We start from the raw sequence: 13788 nt of genomic DNA, 5'->3' as shown, positions 1-13788 counted from the left end.
TAAAAAATAAATACATTAAACTAAAGTTATTAAAAGAATAATAAGTGACGTTGATTCTAAGAGCTTATACATTTATTAGTAAAGAACTGAACTCAAAACTGAGCTCTTTAACGTTTGTGGATAGACTATCTTGCCTGACATCGCAGCATCATGCATCGACTAGTTACGTCTGTTATGACGTACTACGCACGCGCAGTTTAAATTCGCCGTCAAATACGCCGATGTGGCTCCTGTGCCTTTAAACTCGTGGTAGTTTGACTTTTCCCGCAGGTTTTAAAGCGAACCGTTGCAATGAAATTTGCCGTTGTGTCTTTGTTTTGGCTCTGCGGCTTTATTTCGGCGGAAGAAAACGAGAGGCTGCCGAATAAATGCGAAGGTAGGAGCAGAAACTAGCACCAGCAGCTATTCTTGGACCTGCCCACAGTTACCAAACTTCTTGTTAACGTGTGACTTCTGATCTCGGTCAGTGTGTAAGTTTCTGACAGTCGAGCTGCAGGACGCTCTGGAGAAAACCGCTCGCTCCCGTGAAGTCTTGGAGGTCGGAGAAGTGTTGGGCACCGGCAAAAGAAGGAAAAAGATCAAATACAACACCTCGTAGGTATCTCTGAATGAGGACATGCAACTTATTTGAAGCTGGGATTTCTTTGTGGCATGTTTGAGCTGTACTGCAGGCTGTGACCTGTGTCTGACTGTGAGACCAGTAGTTAACCCCGTGTGTTTGAATGCAGGGAAACTCGGCTGACTGAGGCTGTAGACAACATATGCGAGCGCATCCTGGAGTATAATGTTCATGCAGAGAGGCCTGGCAGCCTGAGATATGCTAAGGTAATCTAACAGTTTTTTTTAATAGTTGTGCATTAAAAAGTTGGTCACGTGGTCCTTATTGCTTCAGTTTGTGTGTCAGACTGACATTTAGCTCGTTTGTGTGTCTGCAGGGCTCCAGTCAGACCATGACGACCCTGAAGAATCTGGTACACAAAGGGGTTCAAGTGGACTTGGGGATGCCGTACGAGCTGTGGGACGAGCCCTCCGTGGAGGTGACAGACATGAAAAAACAGGTAGGGGTGTGTGTGTGTGTGTGTGTGTGTGTGTGTGTGTGTGTGTGTGTGTGTGTGTTAAATGCACGTTTTGCTCCACATTTTGTAAAGTGCATAAGTTATTTGATGACACTATATGTAATCATTTTGTCATATTACACTATATTGTGGTGGGCATTATGCAGGTGCTGCTATGGAAACCAAGAGGAAATGTGTTTAATGTAGTGTACACTTAAATTAATTGATATTAATTACTTGGTGTGTGTTAGTGTGAGACTATGCTGGAGCAGTATGAGGATGTGGTGGAGAACTGGTACTTCCATCATCAGGACCAGAGGCTGGAGAATTTCCTCTGTGAGAACCACGTCCTCGAGACATCAGAGCAAGGTGGGAGATGCATGGTGCCAAAACAAGTTACTGGTTGGCAGATGATATTTATATTTTAAGTCGCACTTTGTTGAGAATGTAAACACCCTGCCAAAATGATTACATTCATATACCAGGAAAAGCAACAGAGAAAATAAGAACTTCTCATTTCCTCTGTTTTGTAAATTGAATCGAGCCCAGGGTTAATTCAAACAGGCCCTGAAGTCAAATCACAAAATTTATACAATACAACATTTTTAAAGTGTGTATGTGAGCAAAAGAGAGGACGTCAGATTCTAGGATAAACTGGAACTGTGGTGTGAGTACATGCAAAGAGCCAATTCTGTTTTCATTTGGTTACCTGCAAGCCACTTTGCAAGCCACTTTGCAAACCACCTGCACCCAAACTCATCTTTGATGCTGTGTCTCACTGAATTATTGCTAATCCTGTTATCACTCATGTCTGCCCTTTTCTGTAAGGGAGTCCTGCTGCTCGCCCTGCGGTTTGGACATTTGTTAGTGTTTGTGTCCATTTGTAGATATTTGGCTACAAAGAGGGAGAGATTTACTCAGACATGCTTGCACAAAGTCCTCCAACTGTAAGCATGGATGATGCTGTGCATTTATTATTTTTATTTATTTTTAACCACAGCTATCGGAGAATGTTTGTTTGCATGTAAAGTGACTGAAATGTGAACTGAAACCACACAGCCCTTTGTGTTTTCTTTCTCTCCTTCCCTCAGAATGTCTAAAGGAGGTGTGGAAAGGAGACATGGGGGACAAAGAAGGAGCTGAGGAGGAGACAAGTGTGGAGGAGGAGGTAGAAGAGGGAAAGATCCATGATGCCGGGGAGCTTTGAAGAAGACAAGGGGAACAAAGAAGACAACACTACACCTCAGTTACAAGTTTTTCTAACTGCAAACTGGTGGACAGAAGCTGAAATCGTTTGAGAGGGTTTCAAATATTCAGTAAAAGTTACACTTAGATATATAGCTTTACAATGAACACGTGCAACATGACACTTTATAGGATTTAACCCTAAACGTCTTCCATTATTTTGTATGTGTGGCCTTTCTGAACTGTTACAGCGCTCCCTGTGAGGTTTTAAACCTTTATCTTTAATATTTGAATGTTAGATCATCATGTGACTTCTCCCTTTGCCACAGTCATGGTACATATCAGTATTGTTGTATCCCTAATTGCAGACTTGAAGTGCAGTATGTACAGTTTTTTTTCATGTTTAATAAAATACTACTTTTACAGTGCCTCTGTACAAAATCACTCATGAAATACACATCTTTGTTTATTTCATCTCGTTTCTGTATGATCTGACTAGATTAATAACTGCCAAGTTTTTTGTTTTTTTTTTTGTTTTTTTTTTTAAAACAGTGAGAAAGGCTATTTAAAAAGAAGAAAAATCTCCTGTTGAAAATTCACCTGTTTGGGGGGGGGGGAACGAGCAAAAAAGAGCAGCATAATGAACACAACACCATCGCATTAAAGTTGACATTAATGCAATAACATTGAATGTTGTTGTGCAGCACTCAGGACCGACAGCACTCAATGTTCTTTGAGGTAGCAACCAAGAAAGGTGTGGTTTGTCTATGAACAGGGAACACCCGTGTGTACACCTGTGTGGATGAGCGCACTTTAATTAAAATGTTTCTCCATGTAACAATCTGCTAGAGGGTGTAGGGAGCCATAGCCCTGTCCTCCAGGGCATGGAGAAGATCCAGGACCCAGACATCCAAAGGCCCCAGAGTGCGAGGGGCATCCGTGCCACCCTCCTGGGAAGAGCTGAGGAGAGCCCCAGAGCAGGGGTCACCCAGCAGCCTCAGAGCAGAAGCCAGAGGGGGCTGGAAGAGTGAACCCAGCCGAGGGCCCCCCCACCCCATAGAAGAGGCCAGACTGAGCTACGGCCGCCAGTCCCCCCCAAGCAGCCACCGGGAGTGAGCCAGAACATACCTGCGCGCCCAGCCCCGGACACCAAGAACCAACAACGCCTGAGGGCATCAGCCACCAGCAGGGAGTGTGGTGAGGGGAGATAGGCCTCCATATTTTGGAGGGCCTGAGATGTTCCCAAAGAGGTGGAGTCTAAGACCCGACCTGACATATAGACACAGATGTGCATTTCCACCCTCATGCACGCATATAAAAATAGTCAGCACTCACCCAACTTGAAGACAGACACAAATGGACACTGAACACACAATCATACTCCCCAAACATACTTTACACCCCAGGTTCAGGTTCCCTCGTCCCCAGAGGGGGTAACCGCACCTAGACCCAGGAGATATAGCTGTTAAGTGTTACACTTATCAAAGCTGCCCTCTCTTCCTCACACAGCTGGCAGGCAAACAGGCCAAACTCCCACTTTGGAGATCCGGTTGAAGTTATAACTGCAGATAAATGAAACAAGATCCAGGTCTCTGTGGTGAAATGTTATGAGGACAGCATTAAGATTCTAATAAAAACTGCTTTCTTGCACACTGGCTCACCTGCAGGATCACTACACTGCCAAGGTGTCTGAGAATGGAGACTACCACAATTTCTGCTGACTGTGTGAGAACAGTTGTGGTTCACACAAAGCTGTGCTGTTGTCCAACTTCAGCTCTTCAGGGCTCAACAAAACCTCACAAAGCCTGAATGTAGCTGCTTAATGCTGCCACCTAGTGGGTTCTCTTGATAGTGCTGAGAGTGTTGTGCTTTTTATCAACTTGCTCCCGCCTCACCTGGTGGCACTGTTCACACTGTTTCTGTCCAGTGTGAACAGAAATGATAATTTACACAAACATAAAAGTCTTAAGAACTTTTATTGTGTCGCTGATCCATTAAAAACTGACGATATAACCCAAATTCCAAAAACTGGACTGATGAGTAAAATGTCCATTTGACACCATGGCATTAAAAACAGGTATGATTCTGCCATGGACTCAGAAATGCTTATAGAAATCATTGTGTGTGAACATAGTTGACAGCGTCATCCACAAAGGCAGGTTAAAGCGCTATAATGCAAAGAATAAGCCATAAGTGAACACAATCCAGAAATATGGCTGTGAAGGTTCTCAGTCATCCAGGTCATCGTAGTCTAAGGAGCTTGGAAAGAAAAGCATCTGGACTTGTTTAAGTTGCTTGAAGACGTTTCACCTCTCATCCGAGAAGCTTCTTCAGTTCTAAGGTCAAATGGTGGAGAGTCCCAGATTTAAACCCAGTGGGACTTCTGATTCTACAAAGCACAAAATCAGCTTCTAAGTGAAAGGATAAGACAGGTCCATTTCACTATAGATGCCCTCCAGAACAAGATTAGCCAGTCTCTGCAGGAACTGGAAACTGTTTTACCCTCTCCTATTTTAGAAGAGGTTTACAAGTTTGTGGACAAGGCTCAGCGGGCCCAACACTCTAAAGGAAAAGAAAGACAACACAGGAAATTCCACACCTTGCTTTCAAAAACACTCCTTGGTCTGAACCTACACAACTCAGAGAAGAACACACACCTGAGGACAGTCAGGAAAAATGGGTGAAGAACCTTTCAGACCGGAATCTCACTGAACCTGAAAAGAGAGTATTAGCCAAAGCAGCGGTCCCCAATCCCCGGGCCTCGGACCGGTACCGGTCCGTGAGTCGTTTGGTACCGGGCCGCGAGAGTTGAGGCTCAGGTGTGAAATGTATGGTTTTCAGGGTTTTCAGCGTTATTTTGTTATCGTTTTTATCGTTAACTCGGTTTTCCTGGGTCTTTTCACGTGTGTTATGAATAAATCCTCTTTTTTTTCGGTACCGGTACTAGTTTTATTTTGTTGCATTTATCCGCGACACCTTAAAGGCCGGTCCGTGAAAATATTGTCGGGCATAAACCGGTCCGTGGCGCAAAAAAGGTTGGAGACCGCTGAGCCAAAGGACTCAATTTTGCCATTTCTCCGCAACAGTTGCCCATAGTGGACCTCATCACAGCTACAGAAACCGCCATACGGATTAATAAATTATCACAGACAGAAGCAGAGCAAATCAGGATGAAACTCTCAGCCACCCTCTCCAGTGCCAAAGTCCCGCCGTCTAACCTCACAATACAGGAAAAGAAGGCCGTTGCTTTCCTAAGCAAAGACCACAACATCACTATATTACCAGCTGATAAGGGAAGATGCACCGTGGTCCTGAACACAACGGATTACCACACAAAGATCAACAATACCTTTCTTCTTCTTTCACTCCTCTTTCAAACCATCTGTCCTCTCTGTCCAAAATGTGAACATTGGCATCCTCGAAAGAGTGTCCTTTATCCTTAAGATGCAGATGGACTGCTGAGTCTTGTCCTGTGGAGGTGGCTCTTCTGTGTTGTGCCATGCGCTTGTGAAGTGGCTGTTTGGTCTCTCCAATGTAGAGGTCTGAGCATTCCTCGCTGCACTGTACAGCATACGCCACATTGTTAAGTTTGTGTTTTGGCGTTTTGTCTTTCGGGTGAACCAGTTTCTGTCTGAGCGTGTTGCTGGGTCTGAAATACACTGGGATATCATGCTTGGAGAAAACTCTGAGTCTTCCTGATACACCGGCTACATAGGGGATGACAATGTTGTTGCGTCTGTCCTTCTTATCCTCCCTCGCTGGTGTCTGATCTTCTTTTCTGTGCCTCTTTGCTGTCAGCAAAGAGAGAGACCAAACAGCCACTTCACAAGCGCATGGCACAACATAGAAGAGCCACCTCCACAGGACAAGACTCAGCAGTCCATCTGCATCTTAAGGATAAAGGACACTCTTTTGAGGATGCCAATGTTCACATTTTGGACAGAGAGGACAGATGGTTTGAAAGAGGAGTGAAAGAAGCCATCTATGTCCACTGTGAGCGACCATCTTTGAACAGAGGCGGGGGTTTACGACACCAACTCTCTGCCATCTATAATCCAGTTTTGAGATCCCTTCCCAGGCGCCTTAACGCCCACTCACATCCTGGGCCATCTGATCTCAGGAATTCGCATGATAAGGTGGGGCCAGGTTTCACAATGAGCTCACCCAAAACTCTGGCTGATTGGGACCCACACCCAGTTCCACACCTTGGCTCAGGCGATTAGAGGATCATCAGGGGGTCCTTTTGTCCCTCTGTGGGGGGAAACTCCCACTAGGTTTATATCTGGGACTCTCCACCATTTGACTCTTAGAACTGAAGAAACTTCTCGGATGAGAGGTGAAACGTCTTCAAGTAACTTAAACAAGTCCAGACGCTTTTCTTTCCAAGCTCCTTAGACAATCCAGAAACAGTGCTGTGTTTTCTGGGTCAAAGCTCATTTAAAACGCACTGAGTCAAAATGGAAAACTGTTCTGTGGTCAGAAGAATCAAGATTTTAAATTATTTTTGGAAAACACAAACACCACGGCCTGGAATAAAAAGGAGCTTGTCATCAGCACTCAAAAACCTTAATCTCTGATGGTATAAAGGTGCGGTTCATTTGTGCTTATAGAGATGGCAGCTAGCACATCTGGAAAATCATCATCAATGCTGAAAAATATATACACCTTTCCATGCAACATGTGCTCCCACCCAGATGTCATTTGTCAGGGAAGGCTTTGCATATTTCAGCAAGACATTGATAAATTGCATACCGTGTCTATCACAACAGCATGGCTTCATAGTAGCAGAGTGCAGGTGTTGAACTGGCCTGCCTCCAGTCCAGACCTTTCACCAACTGAAAACATTTGGAGCATCAAGACAAGAAAAATATGACTTCTCTGAGCTAAAACAAAATCATTTTTCAATGTAAACAGTTAGACTGGAACAGAAGTCTTAAACACAAAATGCTTTTGTGTCCAGCTATTTTGTTACATTCTCTGAATGAAACAAAAAGCTGAACAGATCTGAAAGTAAAAGAGGTCCAGATGAATAATGGCAAGGTGTACCTAATAAAGTGGCTGGTGAATGTACATTGGAGTATTAGCACAAAAATAAACAAATGTAGGAGCGCATTGAAATACCTGTTTATAACATTTTATGAATATTCCCTTTATTCCTTCTTATTTATTTGTTTGTAATTTTGGCATGCTGGGTCCTCCATAAAGAACGACTTTTGACCTTTATTACTTGATATAACTGTTCCTTAAATTCTGATTTGAAATCCGAGCTATAAATAAAACAATGCAATAGAAACAGATTTTCTCTTCATGTAGACATTCAAGGAAACATTTTTTTGTTCCAAAAGTTGAAAGCTGATTAAATCTGCAGCTCATCCCTCATCAGATGATTGGAACAGTGAGCGACAGACATCTGTTTACTTCTTGGCTGAAGCAGTCAACATTGAGGCCTCATCATCCTCTTCCTCTCAGAGCTGTACGCGAGCAGCTGTGTGGCCACTCTGACCCCAATGTGAATTCTTACCCCAGCTATCCCACCATAGACCACCAGGGGTGAGTCTTTAATGTCCACAGTAGTTCCTCCACTTAATTCTCCAAATGAAAGCAACTTCCTTTGAACATATTGCTTTCCAGTTCCTGCATCCCATTATTCCAAAATGCTAATAAAAGCTGAGGGCAGAAGGTAAATCTGATAAAGGTTTTGTCTGTTCTTTGCAGATGTTTCACAGACTCCCAGCTGAGCAGCTCCAGATCTTGTTTCCTGCCCCAAGTTCAGAACAAACTCTTCCAGATTCAGCTTGTACCTTTCCTTTTCCATCAGAACCCCAGGAGCACTGTTAGCACTGAAATACCCAACTTTTGAATGCCTACAAGGAGGGAGCATATCCCCCAGCATGGGTTCTATACAGGGAGTGCAGAATTATTAGGAAAGTTGTATTTTTGAGGAATAATTTTATTATTGAACAACAACCATGTTCTCAATGAACCCAAAAAACTCATTAATATCAAAGCTGAATGTTTTTGGAAGTAGTTTTTAGTTTGTTTTTAGTTTTAGCTATTTTAGGGGGATATCTGTGTGTGCAGGTGACTATTACTGTGCATAATTATTAGGCAACTTAACAAAAAACAAATATATACCCATTTCAATTATTTATTTTTACCAGTGAAACCAATATAACATCTCCACATTCACAAATATACATTTCTGACATTCAAAAACTAAACAAAAACAAATCAGCGACCAATATAGCCACCTTTCTTTGCAAGGACACTCAAAAGCCTGCCATCCATGGATTCTGTCAGTGTTTTGATCTGTTCACCATCAACATTGCGTGCAGCAGCAACCACAGCCTCCCAGACACTGTTCAGAGAGGTGTACTGTTTTCCCTCCTTGTAAATCTCACATTTGATGATGGACCACAGGTTCTCAATGGGGTTCAGATCAGGTGAACAAGGAGGCCATGTCATTAGTTTTTCTTCTTTTATACCCTTTCTTGCCAGCCACGCTGTGGAGTACTTGGACGCGTGTGATGGAGCATTGTCCTGCATGAAAATCATGTTTTTCTTGAAGGATGCAGACTTCTTCCTGTACCACTGCTTGAAGAAGGTGTCTTCCAGAAACTGCCAGTAGGACTGGGAGTTGAGCTTGACTCCATCCTCAACCCAAAAAGGCCCCACAAGCTCATCTTTGATGATACCAGCCCAAACCAGTACTCCACCTCCACCTTGCTGGCGTCTGAGTCGGACTGGAGCTCTCTGCCCTTTACCAATCCAGCCACGGGCCCATCCATCTGGCCCATCAAGACTCTCTCTCATTCCATCAGTCCATAAAACTTTAGAAAAATCAGTCTTGAGATATTTCTTGGCCCAGTCTTGACGTTTCAGCTTGTGTGTCTTGTTCAGTGGTGGTCGTCTTTCAGCCTTTCTTACTTTGGCCATGTCTCTGAGTATTGCACACCTTGTGCTTTTGGGCACTCCAGTGATGTTGCAGCTCTGAAATATGGCCAAACTGGTGGCAAGTGGCATCTTGGCAGCTGCACGCTTGACTTTTCTCAGTTCATGGGCAGTTATTTTGCGCCTTGGTTTTTCCACACGCTTCTTGCAACCCTGGTGACTATTTTGAATGAAACGCTTGATTGTTCGATGATCACGCTTCAGAAGCTTTGCAATTTTGAGACTGCTGCATCCCTCTGCAAGATATCTCACTATTTTTGACTTTTCTGAGCCTGTCAAGTTCTTCTTTTGACCCATTTTGCCAAAGGAAAGGGCGTTGCCTAATAATTATGCACACCTGATATAGGGTGTTGATGTCATTAGACCACACCCCTTCTCATTACAGAGATGCACATCACCTAATATGCTTAATTGGTAGTAGGCTTTCGAGCCTATACAGCTTGGAGTAAGACAACATGCATGAAGAGGATGATATGGACAAAATACTCATTTGCCTAATAATTCTGCACTCCCTGTAGGTATCACGTGTTACCTGGAAGCTGGGCGCAGTTCAAGGAAGATCCCAATGAAAAAAGTCCTTTTCTTAAAAAACTAAAAAAAAGAAGAAGGAAAGAAAGAAAAAAGTTAAAGGTCAGTGTTTCCAAGTTCAAATTAAACCACTGAAAAATGCCTGATGCAAACTTTTTTTTTCAAATGGAGATCAGAGGATGGCGACGTTCAACTCTATGAGTTGTCCCAGCACTGACAACACGATTTAGACAGCTACTGCCAAGTCCAGCCACGAGATGGCGCTGAGGAGCAACACAGCCCAGACAAACCGCTGCTTCTGCTGTGATTTGGACAGAATTTTAAAAGCAGACAGCTTGTAAGTCACAGGACCAGCAGAAGATTCACTCGGATGTTTTGTTCTTGCAGAGATAACCACTTTGGGACCAATCGTATTTCTTCCAGAGAAGGCCTACATCAATCTCAAATACCTGTACCGAAGAAGATAATTTTAAAAATGCTAACATTTTTTTTTTTTTAATTACAGGCTAGTGTCATTGAACTGTTTTTTTTTTTAAAGCATTCATGTAGCCATCTGTATAGAGGCTGCATTGCTGACCTTTTATTTTATTTATATTTATTTATTTGCAGACTACACCTGCAGGTGCATTTGAAATATCAAGTGTGTGTTCACTTTTATTTAATCCATAGAGCCTGGTAACCTGTCTGGAAGCTTCCACAGTCAGAGCTTTATGACTTTGTAATATCATGATAGCAGATAAAGTGATGTGTACAAAAATGAGTTTCCAGGCAAAAAGGAAAGTTACAAAAATGTGCAAAACTTTAAAGAGTGATTAATAGTGATTATCATGCCACTATTTGGAAACTGCTACAGTCTGTGGGCCCTGTGCCCAAAGGTGTCACAGATGTTTAAAGAAGATACCTTATAAGGTGCGCCTTGCACAATGAGGCTGGTGAGATCATTCAAATTAAAACTTTAAATGTGTTTGCCAGCCTTGTAACGATATTTTAGAAATATCCACATTTGTCAACATCACGCTTGAAATTGTATTACAGGCAACTTCCTCTGATGATGAAAACCCCTATGACAAAAATATACACAATGTTTTTATCATATTACACAAGCTGGTTGTCAGTGTTTGATATTGTGTTGAAACGTCCATTTTTAATAATTTTTTTGTGAACAAAGCCTTCGGTTTGTTTCCTTTTCCTCGTGTTTCATTTCCTCTGATTGTTTTCCTCTCTGAAAGGATCTAGAAACCTTCTTTGTTTGCTTTGGCAAGGTGCGTAGTGGATAAATATTTGATATGTGAGCTAAAGCGAGATGTAGGTCACTCTTAATTTTGGAAATCTTAATCAACCACAATGATAAAAGTATTTTAACAAGCAGTTTAAATACAACAGAAGGCCACCATGATGTGGCTGGAAACGAGAGACAGAGCGACAGAGATTTAAGGGTGAACATGTTGCTGCTGTCAGGAAAAGGTGCTGAGCAAAAATCCTTTCTTCTAAATTCCACACCGCCGGTACTTGAACTAAACAGGGTAATTGATTTGTTTTTTGTTTGTTTTCCAGAACAACAGCCTGCTCCCCGTCAGCAAACAGCACCCGTTAGCACTCGTGCCAGAGACAAAGTGAGGAAAACTCTGGAAAAACAAAACACTGCATTTGGATTCATGGCAACCAGGATAATTTTACACTCTGTTCTTTATACCAAGCATGTTTCAGAGCCAAAGCATTCAATAAAGTTTATTTTGTTTTTTCCTCCTTAAAGATAACAAAAAGAATCATATTGCATTACTTAGGAAATAATGATTTGTGTACATATTTGTAGAACATAGAAATTTTTTAAAATCCAAAATGACTGCCATCTTCTGGGTGAATATACAAATGAGAATCCCGATGAGGCTTATACCAAAAAGCGTGCCCATTGTTTATTCCCTCTGTGGACTAGAGCGGAGGTCAGAGGGAAAGAAAAACGATCTCCCCGAGGATCTGTTCAGATGACGGAGGGGGTCGATCTCTGGAACAGATGAGACACATCTCAATGTTTACAGAGGATCTTCTTACAGCCTCTGAACCTTGGTTTTCCCAAGTAGTATGCAAAGTTTTTCTTGCAGAAGATGCTGCTATGGTGATGAATTAGCAGCAATGAGCTGAAGTTACTGCATATTTAGTACGTTGACCCCTAATATTTTTGTCAACAGAAGAAAGATCTAAAAGGAAATATGGATCTAAAATTGACTCTTAGTTTTTTATATGCTTTCCCCCCCCCCTCTTTTAAGTCATTTATAATAACATCATGGTTAAATTCTACAGAGCTAATGGCTAATCTGTCTATAATTTGCTAGGCTTTAGCCATTTAAAAAAGAAACGTCTTCATTTAAATGCAGAATTATACCATAACATTTAAATTATTATGTACATCCCGGTGGAGAAAATTTTGTTTGTTTGTTTTTAAAAGAGAGGCTCTAAAGGTGTTTTTACACCTGCATTTAGTGGGATCAATAATACACACAGTACAAAGCAACTTTAAGGGACCCGAAATTGAACCTTGAGGTACACCGCTGACTTTTTTTTTTAATGTTTTCTTTGGACTGAGTCAAAAATCTCCTCAAATGCATGTTTTTCTTTTTGTCCAAGATCATTAATAGTTCTCTAGTTTTATTTGTTGTCACCTCATTAATCATATGTAGAGGAGAAAAAAAAGATTCAGCTGATCTCAGTTAAATACATAAGAACCCACGGTGACACAGGTGTCACTGCCTCTTTACACACTGAGAAGTTTCTGTTAAAGTTTCAAAACTGACTCTCCCATAGTTTTCCTCACAGTAAAAATGGGTCCGAGCTCTTATGGGTTAAGCTTTAATTGCTTTCAGTCTTTGAGTCATTATTTCCCACATGTGGTATTTACACTGATTTTTGCTTTTATTTATTTATTTTTTCTTGGACCTCTGCGGTAAATCTTTTTTATTAATTCTGTGTTGAAACCCAGATAACAGTGAATGTTCGGCCCCACATCTGCAGTTTTCTGTGGGCTCTGACTGATGACATGGACTCCGGGTGTGCCTCTGCTCAGGCGCAAGTTCACTTTATTTGCGCCAGCTGTCAGGTGGATTGTGATATTAGGGTCGTGTCTAGACCACACAACACTTCCCCGTGGCATAACTGGAGCCGATGGTGGCTCACATTAGGCCTGGATGTTTCTACTACACGGGCATCTTTCTCCAGGATAATATAACATCCCATCTGTTGCACCAAAAGGTGGCCGAGAGCTGGGGCGGGGGGGCAAAAATTCATGTAATTTCGCTATATTGGAAATCCCCCCCCCCCCTTCCCTTAGTTGATCATTAAACCAAGCTACAGAGCCATATTGTAGTACTTTAAATATTTAAACACTGCTAATCCATCAAACACGGACAGCCATGTATTGTGAAATGTGCCCCTTTTCTGTTACAGCAAGTTAATGTTGACTTTTAAAATTGCACCTCCGTGGTGTTTTGTTTATTATGCTTTGAGTCTCTAAGAACACTACTAGCTGCAGGGTGAACAATCTGGCAGTGCAAAGCACCTGTCAAGGACCTCCTTAGGACTTTATTACACAGTTAAACGCTTTTTCTTATATCACTGTTAGGGGTGATTTCTGCTCTCAATTAGTATTTGCGTTTTTCAAATTATTCTTTATAAGGGTACCTCCTCCTCAGCACGCTGATATCTCATGTGCCTTTGTATTGATGTTGCCAAAATGCAATATTGACGCATTAACGTGCTATTTCACTCCTCAGTTTACTTTATTGCACTTGTCCTGTGTCCAAGGATAGCATTTCTTAAGTGCATTGTAACTAGACACACACACACGCACACACACACACACACACACACACACACACACACACACACAAAACACACCTGGGGAAACATTCCTCGAGGGAAGTCATCAATCAGTTTTATGTCTTTCTCTGGGAAAGTTTCCTCCTCTCCAATCAAGCGTCTTCCCTCCTCCCTCCCTCCACTTTCTCGTTCCTATATTTCCATCTGTATCAGTTTTGCCTCACATCTGAGAACGATCCACTCCACCAAATTAACTTCA

The 13788-nt window shown here is 42.2% G+C and overlaps 1 protein-coding gene across 1 annotated transcript; it reads left to right on the top strand.

Annotated features, from left to right (window-relative positions):
* The first annotated feature begins 191 nt into the window (after positions 1-191).
* On the top strand, positions 192-2668 carry cnpy4 (canopy FGF signaling regulator 4). Its single transcript, XM_004571166.4, has 6 exons — positions 192-376; positions 468-594; positions 729-825; positions 936-1058; positions 1307-1424; positions 2147-2668. The coding sequence occupies exons 1-6, from the start codon at positions 292-294 to the stop codon at positions 2260-2262; spliced, it is 666 nt and encodes a 221-aa protein (XP_004571223.2). The 5' UTR covers positions 192-291; the 3' UTR covers positions 2263-2668.
* The last annotated feature ends 11120 nt before the right edge of the window (positions 2669-13788 follow it).

This window comes from Maylandia zebra, linkage group LG3 (genome assembly GCF_041146795.1).
Source record: "Maylandia zebra isolate NMK-2024a linkage group LG3, Mzebra_GT3a, whole genome shotgun sequence".
Classification (NCBI taxonomy): domain Eukaryota; kingdom Metazoa; phylum Chordata; class Actinopteri; order Cichliformes; family Cichlidae; genus Maylandia; species Maylandia zebra.
The sequence above is the reverse complement of the archived record's forward strand: the minus strand, read 5'-3'. Positions and strand labels throughout refer to the sequence as shown.